This window comes from Heliconius melpomene, chromosome 16 (assembly GCF_056956725.1).
Source record: "Heliconius melpomene rosina isolate 202511_hmr_F chromosome 16, ASM5695672v1, whole genome shotgun sequence".
NCBI classification, from domain to species: Eukaryota; Metazoa; Arthropoda; class Insecta; order Lepidoptera; family Nymphalidae; genus Heliconius; species Heliconius melpomene.
In genome coordinates, this window is record NC_140404.1 from 9,898,708 (window position 1) to 9,923,107 (window position 24,400).

At 35.2% G+C, this 24,400-nt stretch overlaps 1 protein-coding gene across 12 annotated transcripts in view; it reads left to right on the forward strand.

Moving 5' to 3' along the window:
• The window catches only part of LOC146530999 (uncharacterized protein CG43867), a 267,484-nt gene that overhangs the window by 58,920 nt on the left and 184,164 nt on the right, over window positions 1-24,400 (forward strand). For all 12 annotated transcript variants that reach the window (XM_085199749.1, XM_085199759.1, XM_085199753.1 and 9 more), the window contains exons 2-3: window positions 15,288-15,615; window positions 21,901-22,060. In XM_085199749.1, coding sequence (XP_085055875.1) covers window positions 15,464-15,615; window positions 21,901-22,060 — 312 coding nt within the window. In that variant the 5' untranslated portion in view covers window positions 15,288-15,463. The remainder of the gene's footprint in view (window positions 1-15,287; window positions 15,616-21,900; window positions 22,061-24,400) is intronic.

Below are 24,400 nucleotides of genomic sequence, written 5' to 3' on the forward strand. Positions count from 1 at the left end.
GCCATGAAACACACGATTTAATAGTGATTAATTATTATAATTATATTATTAATTATACTTAATCTAAATTTGTTAACATATGTAGAAAACATTATCTTAAAAGTTAGAAATTAGTTCATAGATATTTTTTTCTTTAAAATATGTGAGAATAGTAGAGAAGACTACATGTAAGTGAAATTTAATTCATTTAGCTATTTAACAGATATTATTTATATAGTTTTTATATAAAATCAGTCTTGAAAATTCTGTAGGATATAGGTGTTAATTTGTTGGGCTCAAAAATAATTACACTCAATCCGAGATCGATCTTGGGATGCCGTTTTCAATTCATAAATTATATATCTATAAATGAAAACGGCATCTCAAGATCGATCTCAGACTTGAGAACAGTTTATAAATACGGGCCTAAGTCTGGTCTCGACTGGTCTCGTTGCCACACGTCACGCACCCTCATCAATCATTGGCGCTTCGGGCCGTCAGTGTAAACTCAGCTTAATTTCATTCTGCTGAATTAACTTTACTTTGTACGTAATTGTATAGAAAATATTTTTAATGTTTCTCTTACTCATTTAAAAACGGTAATTTTAATTTTCAGTCAATTCACAAACATTGGAATCTCGAAGTAAACGTTTCTAATTCTATACCGAAACAAATTTATTCTTTTAACATATAAAATCTAAAATAGATTTAATTAATATTAAAACTTTTCAATCATTTAATAAGCTAAAAGTATTAAAGATTTATTGAATCGTATAATGAAGTGCGAAATTCTATTAAAATTAGGTCGATCTTCAATACTTATACGTCTTCACTGGATTATATTTCTGGAAGTGTTTGTGAGGTTTCGTAAACCACATCCTTTTTTTTACTTCATTAGCTCCGGAGTTAGGATAAACGTTGGAAATTGTAAGGTAATATTTTTTGTAATAAAAAAATATAGCTTCACGCTTTACGAAGACTGCCTTCTAGTTTCCGTGGTGTTATCAAGACATTGCGCATAGAGTGGCAAAACTCAACGTCGCAAAGTACATTTTTTTATATATAAGCAAGTGCCGCCTTTTTCGGGCGACAAAAATGATAATAAAATTAAAAGATTTTTTTATGGTAAATATTAGCTATACACACTACATCCATAATATATCAAAGAACTAAAATATAATATGAAAATAATGAAAAACATTCGCAATTTAAAAACGTATAAAAACACAAATTATATCTCAACAAACTTCCAAAGGAAACCAACCACGAAACTACTAAATACTTTATCAAATGCAATGAAACGTAGACACATTTCGAAGACATTGAAGCAGAAACAGTCCTCTGTACAAATACATTACTGCAGCCAACTCAAATAAAGACTGTCGTCTGTAATTAAGTGTTCTCACTGGAGAACCCTCCAGACCTCGAGCAGTATTGTTCTGGTGCTGTGGAGTTTGATGAATCCTATTGTTTACTCTGCCGATACAACGCCTGCTCTAGTTAACTTACCTTGTATCACTGGGACAGAGGAATGTTGAGTTTTTTTGTTCTTTTGTTATGTATTGGCTGGTTTTAATTTGTTTTTGTGGCCATTTATGGATATAGATCAGTTGGAGATTTTGCGAAACTTTGATTTTGATTGTAGGAACACATTTTTAACTGTGATCGATTTAAGCAATTTTATAGAATCCGTGTGTGTTAGTTAATTACGCGTTAGTAGTAAATTACGCATTAAATTCGATTAAAAAATCGGTTCGATCGAAACTTTGAGTAAAAACTGTGTCGTATATATTTGATTTATATATTAGAGTGAAAAATATTGAGCTCTTTCGGCTTCTTTGGCAAGAGCCACAGATTTTTTTTCACAATAATGAAATGAAATAGAATTGAGCTACAAATAAAATTAATTATTACAATAGCTAGATTAACAAATTATCTTTTATATACGTTTATATTAAATTGATATCTTAGAATTTTAGAATTTACATAATGAATTTAATATTAGGATTTTTTTTATTTTTCCTGCTATAGTTAACTTAATTAAAATCAAAACTATACAATACGTGAATACAATAGAACTCGTCCAACTAATATCGTTCAAATGACTATTGTTTCTGTTCGAAACGTTTCTACAGTCAGAGTATTTGCCATTTCCAATATTTGCATTGGTTCGTGCAAATTGTGTTGGCTTTGAGAAAAATTTGAACTAATCATTGTGATTGAAGTTGAAGTTTCAATTGGGTTTCTAGGAAATATTTGTTAAATTGAGTTCGTTCGATTTGGAAGCCAAGTTTATTCGTATTACAGAATTTTATCATATTATATTTTTTCCGTAGAATTCTTTTTCTCTCTTTTAACTGAACATTTTTAATATCAACAAAATCTATTATTACGTGAATGGTAAATACTCCTTAAACTATTTATGATATCCTACGTCCACGTGTGACGAAGAACTCGACAGGTTACGAGTATGGGTTGATTGCGAAGAAATGAAATGCGGAGTGTCTTAACACTAGGTTCCCTTTGCCTACCCTACCATACCAAACTGAATATAGTATAAAACTACAAAAAAATAATATAATAAACAAATGATTATTATTTACATACAAAATATATTTCTGCAATGAGCTGGAAACATAAAAAATCACATGGCCTACCATTTGTATAGGCGTGGAGATGAGTCTCGAAATAGACATAGCTTTACAAAGGCACGATGAATAACGCAGCCTCCAGGCGGCGCTCGTAATTAAAATCTGCCTTTTGGCTCGAACCATTGTCTGGTGCGATAGGGCACAGTGAGGTGGAGTGAAAATGTCGACGTTGTTATATGTAATATCTTTATTTTTATAATCTTCTCTTCTTTCTTGATCTTCTTTTTCCATTCTAAATCTGAATTAAAAGTGTCTAACAGCGTAGATAGAAGCTAAGTGAATATTAAGAAATATAAAATACTACTTAGTTAAGAAGTGGTTCCAATGAGAAAATTTTATTAATTAAAGTAAAAATTAAGTTAGCTTATAGTATTTCAAAATCAAATATTTTTTTATATTACTAGTCCTGCGTTTTATATTACAAGTCCAAAACAACAGGTATATCAGAATATGCTTTACTCCCAATAGTTAAAGGAGGATTTAAGCAAGAAGTAGGTCGAGTGGGGCTGGTATCAAGTTTTATTGGGCTCACTGCCAAATCGATTGCTTAGTGCTTGTCCCATCTCGAGAGCCAATACTGTGGATTAGATTGCCATCAATAGTAATGATGTTTCGAACCATACTGTGCACCACCATGCACTTGCAAATTCACCATTTAATATTCATCTAATATTTATTTAAATTTCTGTTTTCATTTCTTCGCTCTGGTGTCGAGACAAAGCACGGCGATGAGTTACGCCACTCAACACGTAATACCTCTGGAATTCGGAAGTGTCCTGACACTAGATTCCCTCTGCCTACCCTGCTGAGTATGAGATACATCGTGAAGCTGATTTATCTAAAAATATATTACCTCGCCAATCTACATGTTAAAATTCATCAAAATATAATAGTTTTTTTAACAAACCAAATTTGAGTGTCTTTCTGTCAAAATATCTTTGGCCAGTGTTTTATAATTTGATCGATACACCTTCTAAGAATTCTAAAGAAATGAAGTAGAATTACAATATTACAGCCTTACCTTACTTAAAGTGTAAGAGCTTGGAATATCGATTACCGCTTTAGGTTTTAGCTTGAACGTGAACCTGAATATTTTAGGCTAAGCAGTTCACTCAGTGCCACCTGCCTTAAAGTCTTGAGCATTTATAAAGTCTTGAGCATTTATTTTGCTAGCAAGTCTTTATTGCTTTTATTAAAATTAAGTTATTAATTTGTATTAAAAATGGCTAGAATTAAATGGTAGATTTAGATTGTAAAAGTTCTAGTAAGACAACTACGGCGTAGAGTTCCGCCAGGCAATGTCTCGAATTGGGACGAAAATTGGAGAATGAAATGTTTGGACATCCTTTCATTCCCTTCTTCCTCTTACACTAAGCTAAAAAACGATATTAAGTTTATATTACAAACCATTTTATCTTTTCAAAATTCAGAGTTCGGTAATACGTAGTTATTATAATAAAGGATAAATATTTCATATTCATTATGCAAATCCTAGCCTTAATAGTGCATATTTGCAAGAAAAACGTATACTATTATCATTTTTATTTTAACCAAGATCTTAGACGAGCTCGTAGCGTAAGGCCGTATCAAGTTATTGGGAACGTTGCCAAATCGATTGCTTAGTGTTTATACTGAGGGCCTAGTGCCCTCTATTTGATTACACTTGACTCTAATGGTGTCGTTTAGCAATATGGTCTATCATCCTTGTCGATCCAATTAAGAAAGAAAAAGAAGACTTAAGCCAAATCGAATTAGTCCATTTAAAAATCACGTTATGAATATGAAAGGTGATAGATATCCTGAGGTCTACTAGACACATAGATATTAATATTCTTTCTTGATATTCTTCTTTAGAAACTTTTCTTGAAGGAAAATTCTTTTTGTCATTACAATTCGCAAATCAATAAATTTAAATAATTAAAATCAATCTTGTTTCATTTGAGAAATTATAATAATTTTATAGAAAAGTTTTTATAAAGACTGGGTGGATATTGAATGTATGTTGCTACCACAGGCTTAAAAGGTGGAATTTAATGACCAGTATCTATGGAACATTACGTCATTAATATTGCAGACAAGTACAATATCCAGATCTATTGTTTAGTACCGCAGCTATCTCAGAGGACTACATTTATATCGAATGATAAACTAAACGAGGTTTGAAACGTTTGATATAAAATTAAAGTATCTGTAGGTATCTGCTATTTTACTTAACCTTAACATATTAATATATCTAAATCTACTTAGTAGACACTGACTTCCGTACCCAAAGGGTAAAACGGGATCCTCTTACTAAACCCCTGTTGTCCGTCCGTCTGTCTGTCCGTCTGCCACCAGGCTGTATTTCATAAATTGTCATAATTAGACAGCAGAAATTTTCACAAACAATATAATATTTCTGTTGGCGCAGTGTAATCTTATCTTAACAATATGTAATCGGTTTTTTAAATACGATTTAGAGAATATCTCAACTATCATAACATTGACATTATAATTTTCATCGAAAGAATTCAGGTACATCCCTTCACCAAGCTGAACAAAACAGATACAAAATTCAAGTGCAATAATCATAAACACTCGCGAAAAGATTCGATAGCCCAAAGCGACAGTAAACCCTTTACCAATGGTGCCTTTATGATTTAATAAAATGTCTCTCGTATATCGTAATATTATATTATAGTCTTAGATTGGTTATAGCCATGTTAACTTCTGTCTTCTTTTCTTATGAAGTATAGCTTCTGGTGCTACTTTGACCAAGTTAAAGTGTCTGAACGAATTGGTTGGGATTGAAATCTATGTTGAGGAGTCATAAACAAAACAAAAGACACAAAGTAGAGTGTTTCAACACTAGGTTCCTTTGGCGGGATACATCGTGAGCTATAAAAAACAAAAACATTTTTGTAATTTAACTACCAACTTATTACAAAAACAAAGAATTAAGTATTTTTATCTCTTGAAAGGTACTGTAGGGGTATTGCACTAGTCTTATTATATTCTGTATAAACACGCTATATCAGCAACCTGAATTTATTCGCTACAAATGCAATTGTGAAATACTGTTCCACTATTGTTTTGTAGCGTATAAATAACCAAATTAAATATATAATAAAAGAGTTGAATATCAGGTCTCGTCTTAGTAACATCACCGCTATACACGTTGCCCACATTGGTGACCCCGACGGGGGATACCCTGCCACCTGCAGCCTGACTGGTGACTGTCCATAGTACTTATTTAATAATAAATAATAAATCCTCAACTGGCTCTGGCGTTTCTGTTAATGCTGCGATCAGCTCCCTCTGGACCAGTCGTCAATCTTCTTCATTCGTTCAAGCTTCCGCACAATAAGGATATTAACTAAGTGACTTGAGGCCTCGTGGCGCAGCGGCACAAGGATGTGACTGCAAAGCGATGGTTGTGGGTTCGATCCCCACTCGAGGAAGCCAATATTTATTTACGTTTATATTTCCATTTCTTCGCTCTGGTGTTGAGGCAAAGCGCGGCGTTGAGTTCTGCCACTCAACACGCAATGCCTCCAGAATTTCGAAAGAAAGTGGGGAACGAAGTGTCTTAACTCTCCTTGTACCTACCCTGCTGTGTGCGGGATACACCATGAAGCTGACTTATAAATCGTATTCAAACTTGTATTTCATTAAAAAAATCTAGTTTTGTTTAATATAAAAAATGGTTTTAGATATTATACTTAATTTTATTCAACGACTATGCTTTATGACTAGCTGTAATTATGTTATTTTTGAGGCTGTCTTAAAAGTGTGACTGTAAACGTGAACTGTAAATGTTTTTTTTCTTTTTTAAAGATCGTGGGTTCGATTATGTTTTTAATATTAATATTATTATTTCTCGTCCTGGTAACAAGGCAAAAGCGCGACTTTGAGTTCTTAACTCGGTTCCCTGCTGTGTGCAGAATACAGTGTGAGGCTGAAAAAAAACCCAAATTATCATAACAAAATATACAGATAATATTTTATATCATACGTAAATTCATATAAAAATTGGCTACTACCATTGTTTTTTTGTTTTTTTAAGGAGTATCGAAAAGATATTTAACTTTTAGGAACTTCCCTAAAGAAAGTATCTCATCTCATCACAGTATATTCTAATATATACTTACTAAGCAAACTAATATCAAAAATATCAAAATTTCAAACATTTATTTATAAGGTCAATCACGTTATCGTCAAAATGCAGGAAGGTAAACGAGGCTCAGGGGCGTTTTCCCAGATACGGTGAATAAATAGGCTTTACGATACTTGGTTACCACAAAATTAGGGTAATCGATCTTTAGAGTGGAGTAAGAAAATGAGGTACCAATTCGAAGCTGATAGTCTTATCGCGTCGGCTTTAATGCTCTCCTTTTGCCCTTTTTTAAGGCAGTTATTTAGTGGGGTTCATTAGAAAGACCTTTTTTACCCGCTTAGTATATAGCCCTTTGTGGATGATAAATCGATTATGTATATTATACAGGGATGCTAAGTGTTGTTTAAGTTGTTTTCAAAGAAGTTTCTTCCTATATATGTGACAACGAAGCATGAGGAATATACGAGTACTTGTATTATATTTACATATGAATATTTCCATGTATATGGAAAAAAGCAAAGAAGGAGGAGGCCAGTCGTGGTTGAGGGGCACAAGCAAGTGTCTATAAACGCGAGAGGTTGTGGGTTCGATTCCCATTTGAAAGAATTAAATATTTAATATTTTTACTTATTCGCTCCCGTGTAGAGGCAAGCGGGCGTTGAACTTCGGCACTCAACACGCAATGCCTCAGGAATTTTTGCGGAAATTAGGAAGCAGAGTGTCTTAACACTAGGCTTCCTCCTACCCTTCTTTATACGAGATGCAGCATGAAGTTGAAATGGCGAAAAGAAAAGCACAATGCGAAAGCTATATATATAACCTATGTGGCATTAATATGTTAGATTTCTAACATCGAAACTTGACAAAATATGAAAGATTTTAAAGATTAAAATCTTTCATATATGCTTATAGTTATGCATTTTTATAAACAAGAAAAAATAGCTTCAATCCACTAGAACATAGTTATTTTCATAGAATCTATAGAAATAAATCTAACATCCAAACTAAACATGCGTACAAGTGTCCCTAAGCATCCATCTAATATATATAAAAACCGTCTGCGTGGACCATTACTCGGGAACAAAGACTGCGGTAACAGCCCGGTAACAGCCAGACAGACACTAATGAGAGTTGCCCACAAAAACACGTCACAATATGAGAGATGGCTCGCTGTTTTCCTAAGTATTATACTAATGGAAGTTATTTCATCAATTGTATTACAATATGAAGATTTTATATAGAAATTATGGATTTATGGATGGAGTGCACCAATTGAGTGTGTTTGTTGCAGGTTAAAATCTATTACGGGATGGAATATTGATAATTACAAAACAAATATTTTCATAGTTTAGTTCAGTGGTTATGCAAATAAATTTTAATAATTCCAATTTTTCTGTGTTAAACGCCAAAAATTATCTCAACGAAAAATGTAATATAATTATGTGTTTGTAACAAAGTATGTCAAATTTAATAACTGTTAATTTAATTTTGTATTAGTAGTTAACCAGCAAAAAAAGTAAAATATTCATTATCAATATTAAAGGTTATAAAAAGATTTCCAGGTTATCATTGGGTTCAAGTGCAAAAATGAATAAACACTTTATTCTTTGTCTTTCAAAACGACCCCCACATTGCTCTTCAAGCTGAAACACGGTAATATTTGTTTGCTTGCCGCTCCATAAGTACCTGGCAAGAGGGTGGAACTAATGCAATGGAGTTCTTAGGCAGAAAAACTATTCACTTTTTTTACTTTCACGCTTTATCTCGCGCACATCAGTATAGACAAAGGGAACCTAGTGTTAAAACACTTCATTCTCCATTTTACAAGGAATTCTGCAGCCATTTCGTGTTGAATTGCGGAAATCAATGACTCACTTTGCCTCGAGTGGGAATCGAACCAACAACTTCAAAATAAATCTATTCTAAATTATAACCCATCATGAAAAAAAAAGTATAGGTGAAATATGTATAAATAAGCATATAAATGTATTGATTTTACTAAGATTAGTAATATACCTAAAGATTTTTATTATATTTCTTATGTTTATACTGCGAATCGCATTGTACACGTCGTGACCGATATAAGAGTAGCGTAGTGAAGTCGCCTATGGGGTAGAATTCGTGTGACCACATTTTGTGGGGGTTTCGGAAAAATATATAAAAAAAAAAGTTTTTCAAATATAAATATTATATAATATTTATATTTTTTACTTAAAATTTGACAGTTACATACTGAATTATAAATCATTAAACAATGACAATTAATCATTGATTCAGATCAGATCTAAATCATTTATTCAGATCGGGCTTAAGTCCTTCATTCATTATTAAAGTGCAAATTTTTTTTATTCTGGCCTCCAGTCTAAAGTTATTAAGCTTACAGAAAAGCTTTACACTTATTTCTTAATCATTGGAAATCAGCTATTTTTATAAAGAAATTTTAACCCATAATTCAATATCCCAAAGACTTTCTTCCTTTCACTTACTTTCTGGAGACGCTAGTGAGGCCTAATGAGAACTGCTACCCCAGGTCATTAGAAACGCTCTTGTATCTCGTTCAATGGCTTTAAAAGTGCTTACCTTGTTTATACCTGTGTTATTGATTAGTTTCTTTTACTTATGCCTTTGTGAGACACTCTTGACTTGGTTTGGAGCAATTTTTTGCAGAAAAAGATTTTGACGAACTCTTTTTAGGTCATACTATGTAGTACTTATTTTCTTTTATTTAGGAGCTTTATGGTGTTCCCCTTGGGAAACTTTCGTTCCCCACTTTCCGCTGAATTATCGAGGCATTGTGTGTTGAGTAAACGCCGCGCTTTGCCTCGTTACCAGTGCGAGTAAATGAAACATTCAATATTTGTGGGTTCGATTCCCGACTCTTGCATTGCGTTTATTACCACTCCCCAAGTAGTGATCGACCTCACTACCGCCGCGTTTACAGACCGTCCGCCACGATGGCTTTTAAATTTTATATCACTTTTAAGCTTTATCTTCCAGCACAGACCTGAACAACGATGAAAGTTAAAAGTATATTTAACATATACCTTTCAGTTATCGAAGAAGGTCGATATCGAAAAGAGTAAATGTGTATTATTTACAGTTTTTTTAAAGTTATTATCAATAAATTTTCTATGAAACGATAATTTTAGTATAGTGTACCATATCGTCTGTAATCTGTACAAGCTGTGACATCATAACTTTCCACCGGCATGTTAGATTTAGACACAAAGCCTGTGCCAAATATGGATAAGAAATTGCTATCCTAGTCTGGGGTGTCTATCTAATTCTCGTAACGGTATTGGCACATTAAATAAAATATGTAAAGATATGTAAAATAAAATTTTAGATATAGGTATTTATTTGGCATCTACTAGCCTAATGCAATAAATTCATTCATTATATAAAATGTATATGAAGGTCAAGATTTGCTATTAGGTGTTTCATTTTAGGTAGTAATATTTTTGCTATTAACACTTTCCAATTCTTATTTTCCTTTTATAAGCTCTAAAAATAACTCCAAGCTTGCCTTCAAAATTAAAAAATATTTATTTAAAATTTATATTTCCATTTTTTCGCTCTGGTGTAGAGGCAAAAGGCGGCGTTGAGTTCCACCACTCAACACGCAATGCCTCTAGAATTCGATGGAAAGTGGGGAACGACGTGTCTTCACACAATGTTGCCTCTGCCTACCCTGCTGTGTGCGGGATACAGCGTGAAGCTGATTTAAAAAATATATTCACCTTAGAAATGCGGCAGGAAAAGCATAACGCAAATAGTAATCTATAAATCCAAAAATATAACTTTTCTTTCAAAATAAAAACAATTTTTTTGTTGAAATCCTAAATCCCCACAAATACAGATAAAAACATCACTAATAAAAGAAGGGGTTGACCCCAATTTAAAGTGGGTCCAAGATACCGTTCCAGATAACATTAATCAAAGCAACGTATCTGGGGTCCGGCAATTTTCTGGCCAGTGACCTTTTAATTTGCCACCTCGTAAAGTCATTTTTCACCCCACTGATGTTACCGTAATCAATGAACTCGATGATGGGATGCCGATGGGAATGAGATGTATCTTTAATGTCGTATATTTTATGAGGAAATTAGGAGGATATTTAGCAAAATCACATTTCTCTTGTATTTTATGGTTAAAGGGTTTGATATGTTTGTTCATAATTCACCTTTTATTTGAAAATGGGAAATTAACCCACCCAATTTAATTAATGTTAAATTGAAAACGAAATTTATACATATAAGCAACAACACTTCTCTTTAAACTTAAGCTTTCTCATAACAGAAATATTTATTAATATTTTCTACTAAAAAATAAATTTTCAAATTAACCAACTTAATGTAAAATTGAAAATAACAACTATTATCGATACGACTAGCAATTTAATCTCGACGGAGAATATTTTAAATTAGACGTAAAACGTAGATTTGTTTAACGACTGGCCTGACTAGCATCCGGCGTTGATTATAATGAGCTCTAAATCATAGTATTCTACCTCTAGTTTAAAAATACCTCTTCACTCGTGTCAGATAGAGAAACTGGCACAGATTTAACCACTTTTTCTGTTATATTTCGTGTAAAATTGCCTAATTTACGAGTTTCTACGTTTACTGTCTTTTTATTGACTTGGTTTTATGTGGTTTGTTCTAATTTGAAATCATTTGAGAAGATGAATCTAAGGTTTTAATTTAGATTTTTATGTTTATGTCTAATTTAATTGTGTGTCGTTAAAATAAAACGCTTACAGGAGCCTAAACCGTAAAGTTTCTAAATAAATTCTATTATATTGTTAACTTTATACTTAAGATTTGATAATTAATATTAGGACTTACTTATTACTCTAGAGTAGTTGTTTAGAGATATCGTTAAATATGTATAATATTCAACTGTATCCAACGGGATAAACATACATTCAGAGGGTGTCCAGACTAATATCTGTCCGATATTGGTTTGTGGGCATACGGGTACGCGACCCCGGATCCTCGAGCCGCCACTCTTATATCCTCATCCAGTCCGTAAGAATGGTGTCCCCCCCCCTCTCCTCCTTCCTTAGCTCCCTCCTTCCTTTTCCTATCCTACCCTTCTATTTTCCTCTCTCTTCGGTTTTCCCCACAAAGGGGTTTGGAGGTCAGACGGCAGTCGCTCCACGAAAACCACAAACAGCCACAATATGGAACGAACCAACAACAGACTGGGTACGGCTAGGGCGTCGCCGCGAAACGACGCGCAGGCACATCGCCCTACACCTGCGACAAGTGGGCGAGGGCTACCGTGTCAAGTACGGGCACGGTTAAAGACGCAAGTACCCAGAAGGAAACTCCGCTTTGCAACGTGGAATATTGGCTCTCTAACCGGACGATGCAGGGAACTCGCAGATGTACTCATGAGACGTCGGGTCCAGTGTGCTTTCCTCCAGGAAACTCGCTGGAAGGGCAATAAGTCCCGTAACATCGGACAGGGTTACCGGCTTATATACACTGGGTCACCTTCGGGTAGAAACGGTGTAGCGGTAGTGCTATCTGAAGAGCTACAGAATGGGCTCCTTGAAGTTGACCGTCGCTCCGACCGCTTGATGCGAGTGAGGGTACTGATTGAGGGCGTTATCACAAACTTAATCAGTGCCTATGCTCCCCAGGCGGGATGTAGCGCGGCCGAAAAGGAGACATTCTGGGAGCAGTATGAAGGGGTGCTACTTGCTGTGCCGTCGACCGAAGTGGTCTTAGTTGGGGGGGACTTGAACGGGCACGTCGGTAGGGCTGCTGAGCCGTATGAACGTGTTCACGGGGGTTTTGGGCACGGTCTTCGCAATACAGAGGGAGAAAACATTCTGAGAACCTGTATTGCGTCTGATCTGGCCGTCGTGAATACGTTCTTCCAAAAGAATTCTCAGCACCTTATCACGTATAAGAGCGGGTCCCATTCAACTCAAATAGACTACTTATTGACCAGACGGTGTCATATGGGCAGGGTAACTAACTGTAAGGTCATTCCAGGCGAAAGCCTAACGGCCCAACATCGTCTTCTTGTCATGGACTTTAACGTCACTCCGAAGAAGAAAGTAGCCGAGAAACGTAGGCCTCGGATCAAGTGGTGGTTGCTGAATGGACCGATGCAGACCGACTTCCTGGCAGAGGTGAAAAGTCACGATATTTCGACGAACACCGAGACTGCTCAGGATGCTTGGGATCGGGCTCAGTCGGCAATCATTGCGGCGGGCAGGCGAGTTCTTGGCCTTTCTAGGGGAGGACGTGTCATCGACAAGGAGACATGGTGGTGGAATGACGAGGTGCAGGAGGTGACTCGTGAAAAGAAGGCTGCCTTTAAGAAGTGGCAGGAATCCAACTCTCCTGAAGACAGACTGGAGTACACAAAAATCGCAAAATGTCTTTGCGTCAAAGATTCCCAGGGCACGCTGCTCTGTAGTCATGCCTCTGTGAAGGAGAGGTGGAGGAGCTACTTCCAGGAGTTGCTGAATACTCAGCACCCATGCAGTCTTCATCACGACCCACCGCCTAACCTCGGACTTATTGCCCCAATAACCCTTGACGAAACACGTAATTGCCTTCGACGCATGAAGAACGGAAAAGTGGTGGGACCTGACGACATTCCGATCGAAGCGTGGAAATCGTTGGGCTCTCTTGGTGTGCTCATGCTTACTGACCTTTTTAACCATATCTTGAACACTGGTAAGATGCCGCATCAGTGGCGGCTTAGCTTCATTACCCCTATTTACAAAGGAAGGGGCAGTGTTCAAGATTGTGGTAGTTATAGGGGCATTAAGCTTATGAGTCATACCATGAAGCTCTTCGAGCGCATGATCGACCTCAGGCTCCGCCGAGAGTGTACTATCTCTGAGTCTCAATATGGATTTCAGCCAGGATCGGGCACCATGGACGCCATTTTCGCCCTCAGAACTTTGATGGAGGCATACAGGGAAAAAAGGAGAGCTCTGCATGTGGTCTTTTTAGATCTGCAGAAGGCCTTTGACTGTGTGCCTCGTCAGTGTATCTGGTGGGCATTGCGATCCAAAGGGATCCCTGAGGCCTATATTGAGATTATCAGAGACATGTACCACGATTCCGCTTCTATGGTTAGGACTGCTGTTGGCGACACTAGACCCTTCCCGATTACGGTGGGGGTTCACCAGGGCTCGGCTCTTAGTCCGTTCTTATTCAATGTAGTGCTCGATACTGTCTCGGCTCACATCCAGGACCAGCCTCCATGGCTGATGATGTATGCCGACGACATAGCACTCATTGCCGAGAACCGACTGACGCTGGAGCGTAAAGTGAACCTCTGGAAGGGTACGCTTGAGAACGGCGGTCTTAAACTAAATGTGTCGAAGACAGAGTTTATGGCCTGCGGGAGCCGGGACTCGAGCACCATCCTTATAGGTCCTGAGCCAGCCGTTAAGTCGGAGAAGTTCAGGTACCTTGGATCCGTTATGCACGAGTCTGGAGGCATCGATCACGATGTCCATGGCCGGATAAGCGCTGCCTGGGCCAAATGGCGGGAGGTCACTGGTGTGGTCTGCGACCGCAGAATACCGCCCAAGCTCAAGGGGCTGATATACAAGAGCATCGTCCGACCGGTTCTTTTATACGGCAGCGAATGTTGGCCAGCACTATCTCGGCACACTCAGGAGCTTCACGTCACGGAAATGAAGATGCTGAGGTGGATGTGCGGCGTAACGCGGTCTGACCGCATACGCAACACATTCATTCGAGGTAGTCTTGGGGTCCGTGACGTAGCGGATAAGCTCCAAGAGAGTCGCTTGAGATGGTTTGGCCACGTTACGCGCCGGCCTAAGAACTATGTCGGACGCAAGTGCCTTGCTATACCAGTCCCTGGGGTGCGACCTCCCGGACACCCAAGGAAGCGCTGGTTGGATGTCGTGATGCAGGACATGAGAGCCAATGGTCTAACCACCGAGGATGCAAAAGATCGTGCAAAGTGGAGTAGGTTGTGTAGGAAGGCAGACCCTGGCAATAGCCGGGATTAATGCCAGGAGGAAGAAGAAGATCCAACGGGATAAACAAAAGTTCAGAATATCAAATAATTAATAACATATGAAGTGAAGTAAAAAAAAATGCTTAAATTCATTGTTTTTTGAAGTAAAGCACCTATTAAAAATTTATTCGTCGCCCCTATTATTCCACGTTGTTGTCATTTAAATGTCACTCGCCGGGATAGCATTTCAATAAGCCTAAAATATTTGTCGTCGCACCCGTTACGCTGACATTTTGTTTTAACACTCATCCTACCTAATTGGCTTATATCTTTAGCTAAAAAACAAAATCAGCTTCACGCTGTATCCCGCACACAGCAGGGTAAGCAGAGGGACTCTAGTGTTAAGACACTCCGTTCTCCACTTTCTGCTGAATTTTTCGACTCAAAGTTGGGCTTTTGCCTTGGTGCCTAAGCGAAGAAATGAAAATATTAATAAATAATAATTGATTCTTCTGAGTGATAATCGAACCCACAACCGTCGCGTATAGTCACACTCTTGCGAAACGACGACCTAATAATATTTATTTATTTTTCAGATCTAAAATATATGGAATATTGAGCGATGACTGCCATGGCGAGAGGACGGGCACGGTGTACGTCGCGAGGTGTTCGCTCAAATTTTGAACGTTCAAAATAGTTAATGGATAGATAGTGACACCGTCGGTTGTGTGATGTGATAGTGTTGTGTTAGTGTCGTGTTAGTGTAGTGATAATGTCGGAAGAGCGATCGCGGCGGCTGTCGCAGATATTTGACCCGCTGTCCAGGTTCACTGACCACAGTGGCGCGGGTCAGTCATCTAGCACGCCGAACAGTCCACGTTTGATGCCCAGGCGGTCCAGGGATCCACCGCCACCGCCGCCCAGGTAAATATGCTTTTTTATAGCTTTTATGTATTAATTGATAATATTTCTTAAAAATAATCAAATTAAGGGGATGAGACGTTCCTGAGTGTATGCATGTTTGTATATTTATCCAGAATTTTCTTGAAAACTAAAAGTAAAAGTAAAAAAGTGAACCTTTTTGGTTTAAAGGAAGTAAATTTCAAGTTGAGGATTGTCCAACTTTTTTATCCACGTATTTGTGTACTAGACAGGTATTTTAAAAGTTGACATCATCGTCAAATATAAAATCTTACAGAGAGACGACTACATTTCGATATTTAACACTATTTATGTCATAAGCACAAAGGGAGTGTGCTATCCCCTTGATGGAATTTGAATCCATAGACACTTTTAAATTGCCCTACAAAACTTCATAGTCGCTGCATTGTCTGTACATATAAATAGAAATAAAATGCATGTTTTGGAATACAGTTTTCATTTAAGCTGATAATTTGCATAATATTTTCATACATAATTTGCAAATCTATTTATAATCTTTTAATATTTAAAATAATTTAAATTCTGTTTTCAAATTATGCACAATAAAAAAGTGACCAGTCGAAGGAATTCATTTCTTATAAATTATTTTGTTAACAATTATTGTAAAATAAAAGATGTTGGGTGAAAAATGGAGAATGGAGAGTTTTGACCATACACTCTACTGAACCTACATATTATTCCTATATGCTATAAAAACCTTAAAAACTATTAAAAAGTTAAACTTCAGCCTAATTAAATAATCAGAGCGAGTTATCAGTTGAAATAACTTTAATTAGAAATTACATAACAAACATTATGTAAAATATAATATAACGTTGTAATCACATTTTCATCCGACACCACCCGACTGTCATTAGTTACTAGGACTACCTAGTTCTGCATAATCTAGCCGTAGGTAATTACTGTAGATTGCAGGCGAGTTCCCTTGGTTAGAGAAATCGATGTATTAAACTATTATGTTATTAAAAATTTTATTTAGGTAAAAATTTTAATTTTTTTGTAGAAATTAATTTGATTCTGTGAATTTAATAGTTACTCTCTAATAGAGCTGGTTAGTAATGTTAACTAATTGCATTGAAATAGTTTAAATAAATGACGAGGCTGGGGCACTCGATATCCGTAATTTATAATTCAACGGAAAGTGTGTTAAGTGTCTTAACACTTCCTAGTGTTAGGACACTCCGCTCTCTACCCTGCTACATGCGGGAGCATATACTACTATTATACATATGGTGTTAATAGTTTGAACTAACCCTATTATCATCTAAAGCGATATACGCACGCGTATAAAAGGACTTGTCCTCACTGACTGAGGTAAGACGCACGCACAGCCGTAACCGCTGATGGTGGAAACGTGAAATTTGGAGAGATGTTTACTTTCGTAATCTGGACATCCACTAAGAAGGGATTTTAAAAAAATTTTATCCTAAAGGGGTGAAATAGGGGTTCAAAGTTTGTATGGAAAAAAAATTAAATCGGCACCGATTTTTTATAAAATTTGAAATTTAGATTTTTAAAAGTATTTAATTGAACACGTATTTCATTGTTTTCTAGAATTCTCTGCCTAAGGGTGCAAATAAGGGGTTGAAAGTTTGTATAGGTATTTTTTAAATCGTTACCAATTTTTATAAAATTTGAAATTCAGACTCTTAAACGTATATAATTAAACACATGTTTCATGGTTTTCTAGAATTCAACCCCTAAGGATGCAAAAAAGGGGTTGAAAGTTTGTATGGGAAAATTCTTAAATCGCCACCGATTTTTATAAAATTTGATATTTAGACTCTTAAAAATATTTAATTGAACATATGTTTCATGGTTTTCTAGAATTCACCCCCTAAGGGTGCAAATAAGGGGTTGAAAGTTTGTATGGAAAAATCTTTAAATCGCCACCGATTTTTATAAAATTTGAAATTTAGTCTCTTAAAAATATTTCATTGAACACATGTTTCATGGGTTATTAAAATTCACCCTTAAATAAGCAAGCGAAGCTGCGCGCGTCCGCTAGTACATGCATATCTATATTGTAAGAGAATAGCTAATAAGCGGTGGTTTCTATATGAGCCAGTTGAGGTCTAAGCCGCGTCAAAATCATGTATTTCATAAATTTTATTATAATTTATGATTTTTCTATTGTAGTCGTAAATATTTCGGGACATCATCATCATCATCATCATCACTGAGAGGAGAGTACAAAGCATGTATATGAAGATTTTAGTTTTCTACGTACAGTAGTTTTGGCTATTCATGTCACTCATTTTCGTTTTATAATTTTTCCAATCACTATTTATAATATAAAAAATGGTCTAATATTCTGTTTTCCAAGCCAATAACACCACTAGAATATTAAACGTATTTAACAGTAATATTGTTCATCACCACACCTTCCTGTTCAATTTCCTCACTAAATTATTCAAAGGTAGGCCGCATATATAACGTAATTACTGGTACGTTTCACTGCAATAACAGTGTATGCAGTTTTCCAATCTAATTTAATGCATTCTATACTGCGGTTGGGTTTCGATTGTTAGAAGTTTTATAAATTTGTTTTAATGACGTTGTTTATATTATGTTTGCATGAATAATTATTTATTGTTTCATTATCATCTATTTTTCCAATTTTTGGGAATACAGTGTAAAAAGAGATCACTCTGTTATTCACTTTGTATGTTGCAAAATCAATCATTAAATTCCAGATAGAAGCCACTCGAGAAAATGAAATATTTATTTACGTTTATATTTCCATTTCTTCGCTCTGGTGTCGAGGTATAACGCGGCGTTGAATTCTGCCACTCAACACGCAATGCTTCCAAAATTCGGCAGAAAATGGGGAACGAAGTGTCTTAACTCTAGGTTCCCTCTACCTACCCTGCTGTGTGCGGAATACAGCGTGAATCTGAAAAAAAAAAGAAAAAAAAGTATATGTACATAAAATATTAGTCGTTCATGTATATACTCAAGAAAATAAATAGTTCGAAACTTATTAACTTGATTCAGCGTGAGTGTTCTGAATTATTAATATTCTCAATCAGCCAGTTAATCCCTAGAAATTACATTTTATTTGTTTACTTCATCTCATTATAATTGCATTTCAACGAGAAAATTATTGTAAATTGAACTCGTTTGTGCTGAATTGATCGGATAATGTTGAGGACTCAGTGAGTGATTGGTGAAATAATCGTGTTACACTATCGGGATAGGATTCAAATGCGACACGATAATGCTAACATGTTTTTTTTCACGCGCTTTACGCTGTATTCCGACCACAGGGTAGGCAGAGGGAACCTAGTGTAAGGAAATCCCGTTTAATATTAAATTTTTGTTTCTCTCCAGTGGGAATCGAAGCCACAACCGTTCGCGTTTACCGTAACAATCTTGTGCCCCTTTGTTAAGTTTTATTTATTGTCCAAAATATGTGTCAAATTTGTTGATAAAAAATATCTCAACTTCTACCCAATTTTGGATATGAACTCATGACCGCGGCTTGTATTGAGTGTATATATACTACGTTTGTTCAATTTCAAAGTGTGCCATAATTGTGTCTGACGTTTTTTACCTTATTAGTTAGTCATGTAAAAATTATATTTATAAGCAAAAAAACTCAAACTTTTGATAGATCGATAAATTTTATTAATAAAATAATTACATCCGTGAATTGGGATTTTTTTGTACAAAATTACTTTTAATTCCGTTAAAAATGTTTCGTGATGCAAAAAAATAATCAATCCTTATTTTACCATTTTAATACAAAAATCTAAGGGAAGTAAATAATAAAGTTCCTAATTATTAAATATATTTCCTTACAGCATCTGTACCATACAAATAATCCCTCACATCATCAAGCCATACGAAATATATCATATAAAATTACGCCAGGGTGAAATATGTTCCATTTAAATTGATGAACCCTATCCCATATTAATGCTGCGATAATACGTCCTGCGGTTGAATATTAATGCAGTTGAAGAGATACTTTTACGTGCGTGTTTATTATTATGGCATTATAGTATAGTTTATATTTTTGGTAGGTGTTTACTCTTATTTCTATTTCTTTAGCTTCACGCTGTAACCCGCACAGGGTAGGCAGAGGGATCCTGGGAACCTAGTGTTGAGATGCTCTATTTCCAGAAAGACATTTCCGTTACCCACTTTCCGCTGAATTCTGGAAGCACTGCCTGTTTAGTGGCAGAACTCCACGGCACTTTTTGCCTTGGTAACAGAACGGAATAATTACAATATTAAATATTTAATTTCTTTTCGAGTGGGAATTGAACCCACAACCTGTCGCGTTGTATGCTTGTGCCCCTAAGTCACGCTGGCTTCAAAGTTACTATAGTTCTATAGTTAATGTACGAAATATATCGAAGAGTATAATAATATATTTCTTTCTATCTTAACCAGTTTGCTCATTTTTTATTAAGATTAGCTTATCTGGGCGAAAGCTGTTGACGATGACTTATAAAAATACACTTTTAGAATTTTGAGTAATGTGTTTTTGAAGAAGAAGATAACATTGAGTTCATTGTAGAAACCCACTTAAAATAGACATTGTGTACTACCAAATATTTCTTTTATAGTCTCGATCTATCTCGTTCATAGCAGCGTAAGCAGAGGACACTCCCCCTATTTTCCACCGAATCCAGGAGACAGTGCGACACCAGCGCTCAGACCCAAGAAAATGGAAACATTAGATATTTCATTAACTCGAATGGGAATCGAACCACCACCTATCCTATATTTACAGTCCACCTATATTTACAGTCACACTTTCTGCCACGCCACGACTGGCCTCAATATAAGCACAGTATCTAAAATCTATCCATCATATATTTTGGGCACAGTAGATACTAGTTCAACAAATATCCATTCAATAGGTATCCTGCATGATGTCCTCGCACACAAATCGAAGTATTAGCTGTTCTCAATATCCGTGTTATCAGATTGCAAATTTTCGTATCCAAAATGCTAATATATTGTTTGTATTCGTCGCCGGTAGCATTGTGCTTCTCATTATTTATTTTAGCTATGTCGGAATTTACATAAGGATTTGTCTATATTTTTAGTAGGATTTTCTATTATTTCAAAGTCAATGACAGTTTTTGAAGTTTTTAATTATTGTTATTGCTTACGTGACTGTTTGTTAGTTCGATCCTCATTCGAGGAAATGAAATATTTATTTAAATTTTTGTTTTCATTTCTTCGCTCAGTTGTTGGAGCAAAGCACAGCGTTGAGTTCCGCCACTCACAAGCAATTCTTTCTGAATTCGGCTGAAAGTGGGAAACGGGGTGTCTTAACACTATGTTTTCTCTGCCTACCCTGCTGTGTGTGGGATGCATGAAGCTGAAAAAATTAAAAAAAAATAGGTTTGAACCTATTGAAAGCTTGAGCTTCACGACAACAGTGATTCACAACTGATGTCTTTTTATTTAAAAAGTCTATTATTTTCTTTATCTTTTCAACATTTCAATAGACAGAAAGTAAAATATTTATGCATTACATTAGTATGGGTTTCTGAAACTGTTAGAAATTGTTTTTTTGAATTATCAATCTCTACTGGAATAACTAAATGTCTCCAATTGGGCACATCCACTGTGCCGCGGTGTTCGTAGTGTCAAAACATAAAATATTTCTTTTGCTGGAAAGATGGCCTAAGTTACTAATAAGGAATTCTAAGTTTAATGTAATCAAAGAAAAAACTGCTAGAATATGCGAACTGGAGTGACTGGCCTCGCTCGACCTTACAGTAGGAACATTGAACATAAATTGAATAAACTTTGTTCATGCTTCATTCGCTTTACATATTTATAAGAATTATGCGATGTTTTTCTGCAATTTACTATGTTTCTTTTATTATTCACATTTAAATTCACTTTTAAATGCTGGACGATGTTCCTAAAGTACTATTTTATAATGTTTTATTTAGGTTTATATTATTTTTATTTATCCTTTAACTTTAATTTTAGTTAAATGAAATTGTTAAACGTAGCTGTTCAATTATTAGCGAATGGGATATGTCTAATTATAACATAATTATACTAAGTAGTTCCTGAGATACGCGCGATTAACCAAACTATCTTGTTTTATAACGACGGTATAGGTGTAAATCATGACATTTTCGACGTCTGGTTTGATAAAGTGCAGGAATAGATTCAAGCCCAATTTGCAATGATATATATAGAAACTAAACATTTTAGACATAATTACTAATAAATAAAATACTATATTTTTCATGAGAATATAAAAAAATAAAATATATTTGCTTCCAGACCATTCGCACATTCCTCTCGTTTGGATCCGCTGGAATACGAATTGGCAGCCGCTGACATAGGGTCAGTGAACTGGCAAGAACGATGCTTGGAGCTGCAGCTGGAACTACACAGGAGCAGGCACCAGGCGACGAGAGTGCGTGACATGTTGAGGGATAAGGTTAGAATCTTGAAATTTGTATGAAAAATTTAAATATTAACATTTTTCTAAGATTACTTTGTTAAAGTAATTTATAAAAAACAAACTGAAGGGTGAAGTTAATTACAGTAATATAATTGTGTTATAATGACTTGGAATGATTATACCAACTATTTTAATAAAAAACAAAACATCACGTTCAAATTGTACTCCTTTATTAGGATTATCAAAATATCCCCTAAAATCGAGTAGAAACTATCAAAATCAGGAAGAAGTCATATAAACATATTATTAAGAATCAATAATTATCATTTACTATTAATACTTAATTATAAACTACATGGTTTTTTTATGTTTTAAAATTTATTAATATGGGTGTTCTACTAAACTAACGTAAAAAAATTGTATGTCAATAAAAATATACAAAAGTGTTACAAAGTACTTATAGTTCCAATGACACTCGATACACACGCAACAATACCTCACTCCAGGTCCACTTGAACACAATTGAAGTAACCTCACCGAGTGACAAATTTATATTTCATAATTGAAGTATTTTATTTTCTATCAAATCCGTTATTATGTCCTTTTTGCAATATATGTTAGATTTTAACATTTTTTACTCTACGACTATACTAACATTACCTATAAGGCTAGATCTTTTGTTTGTTTGAACGCTTTAATCTCAGGAACTACTGGTTTATGTAATAAAAATATTTTTATGTCGTTATATTATAGTTTCCATGCAAAACTGTACCTGTACCCTATATAAGTCTAAAAACCTAGCGATTATCGATTTTGCTGGTACAAACCCTCAGCTTCTTGCAAAAACAAGTGCCCAGTAAAATATAAAGAACGTTTTGAACAGACAGTATAGTTTCAATGATGTAATTTCGAACGCACCATTTAACCCATATCCAAAAACCCAAATCAATTAACTAAATAAATGCAAAATGCCACGTAAATAGATTTAACCATACAAATTCACATTAAACTCATACATAATTATAATATAAATCCACAAATTAAATCGAAACATTAAAAGCGTAGAGTAATTAATAAACACAGTTATCGCTTAGCCTTTATTAAATTGCCCAATTTTAATTTGAATAGCTCATACTGTTGCGGCGTTAAACGTAATGCAGTGATATATCATTCGCCTCGTAACACTTTATTTTGTTCGTTGTAAATAAACGTACATATGTACATAATATTTATAATATTTATTCGTAAACAAATGTATACCTTATGAGGCCAACCGTGGCGCAGCTTGTGGTTTCGATTGCCATTTGAAAGGAAATATTTAATATTTTTATTTTTATGCTCTGGTGTCGAGGTAAAGCGTGCTGTTGAGATTAGTTGACCCTCAACACGCAATGCTTCCAGAATTCAGTGGAAAATGGGCAACAGAGTCTCTTACCAGATAACATTAGATTCTCTCTGTCTACCTTTCTGTAGTGAAGCTAAAAAATGTATATAAGTACATGTACGTAGATACACAATGTATTTAGATTTTTATATATGTATCGTTTTAACTTCTGGAACTTTTTTAACTTCATTAAAATTAAAATATATTTTTTTAAAGTATTATTAATACACAAACGACGAGCAGAGACGGAGGGAACCTGTTAATACATTCCGTATCTCACTCTCCACCCATCTTTCCAGAGATTGTGTTCTGAGTAGCACAACTCAATGCCAAGCTTTTATTACCAGATCTAAAACAAAATTTTTTTCATTACTACAAATGAAAATCGAACCCTCATTCTTACTCTACATCGCCTTAACTCACCGTCTTTCTCATTTTTGTTTTCTTATTATTTTCTCTAAATTAAGAATTTAGTTTTATTATTTTTATTTTATCGACGCATTTCCTGCAAGTCCTGCGCCTATTTCAACAAATATTGAATGGAAAACTGTTATACCTGTATGTTTTTATGAAAATATAGCAACGGGAACCATTTTTGATGTACTTAAGAGATATAGGCGTAAGTTTTAGCCATAAACGTGATTCCATCAAACGTTAGTTGCGTGGAAAAGATTCACTTTATCCTTTATAGATTGATATCGGCCTTTTGGCGTCGTAAATAACAATATTCAGGTCAAATGTGAAACTTCGTCATATTACTCGTATGTTATAGTCTTATTTTACATGTAACTACGAAAATATTTGTTTTTGTTCTGTAGCTTTAGATGAAATTAATATGTATGAGAACAAAATGTTAATAACTCTAACTAAATGTATAAGAAGATAAGTGCGGCGTTGAGTTCGGCAACTCGACACGCAATGCCTCCAGAATTTGTCAGTAAGTGGAGAATAGGACCATCTTAATGAGAAAGGAGTGTCTTAACAATAAATTA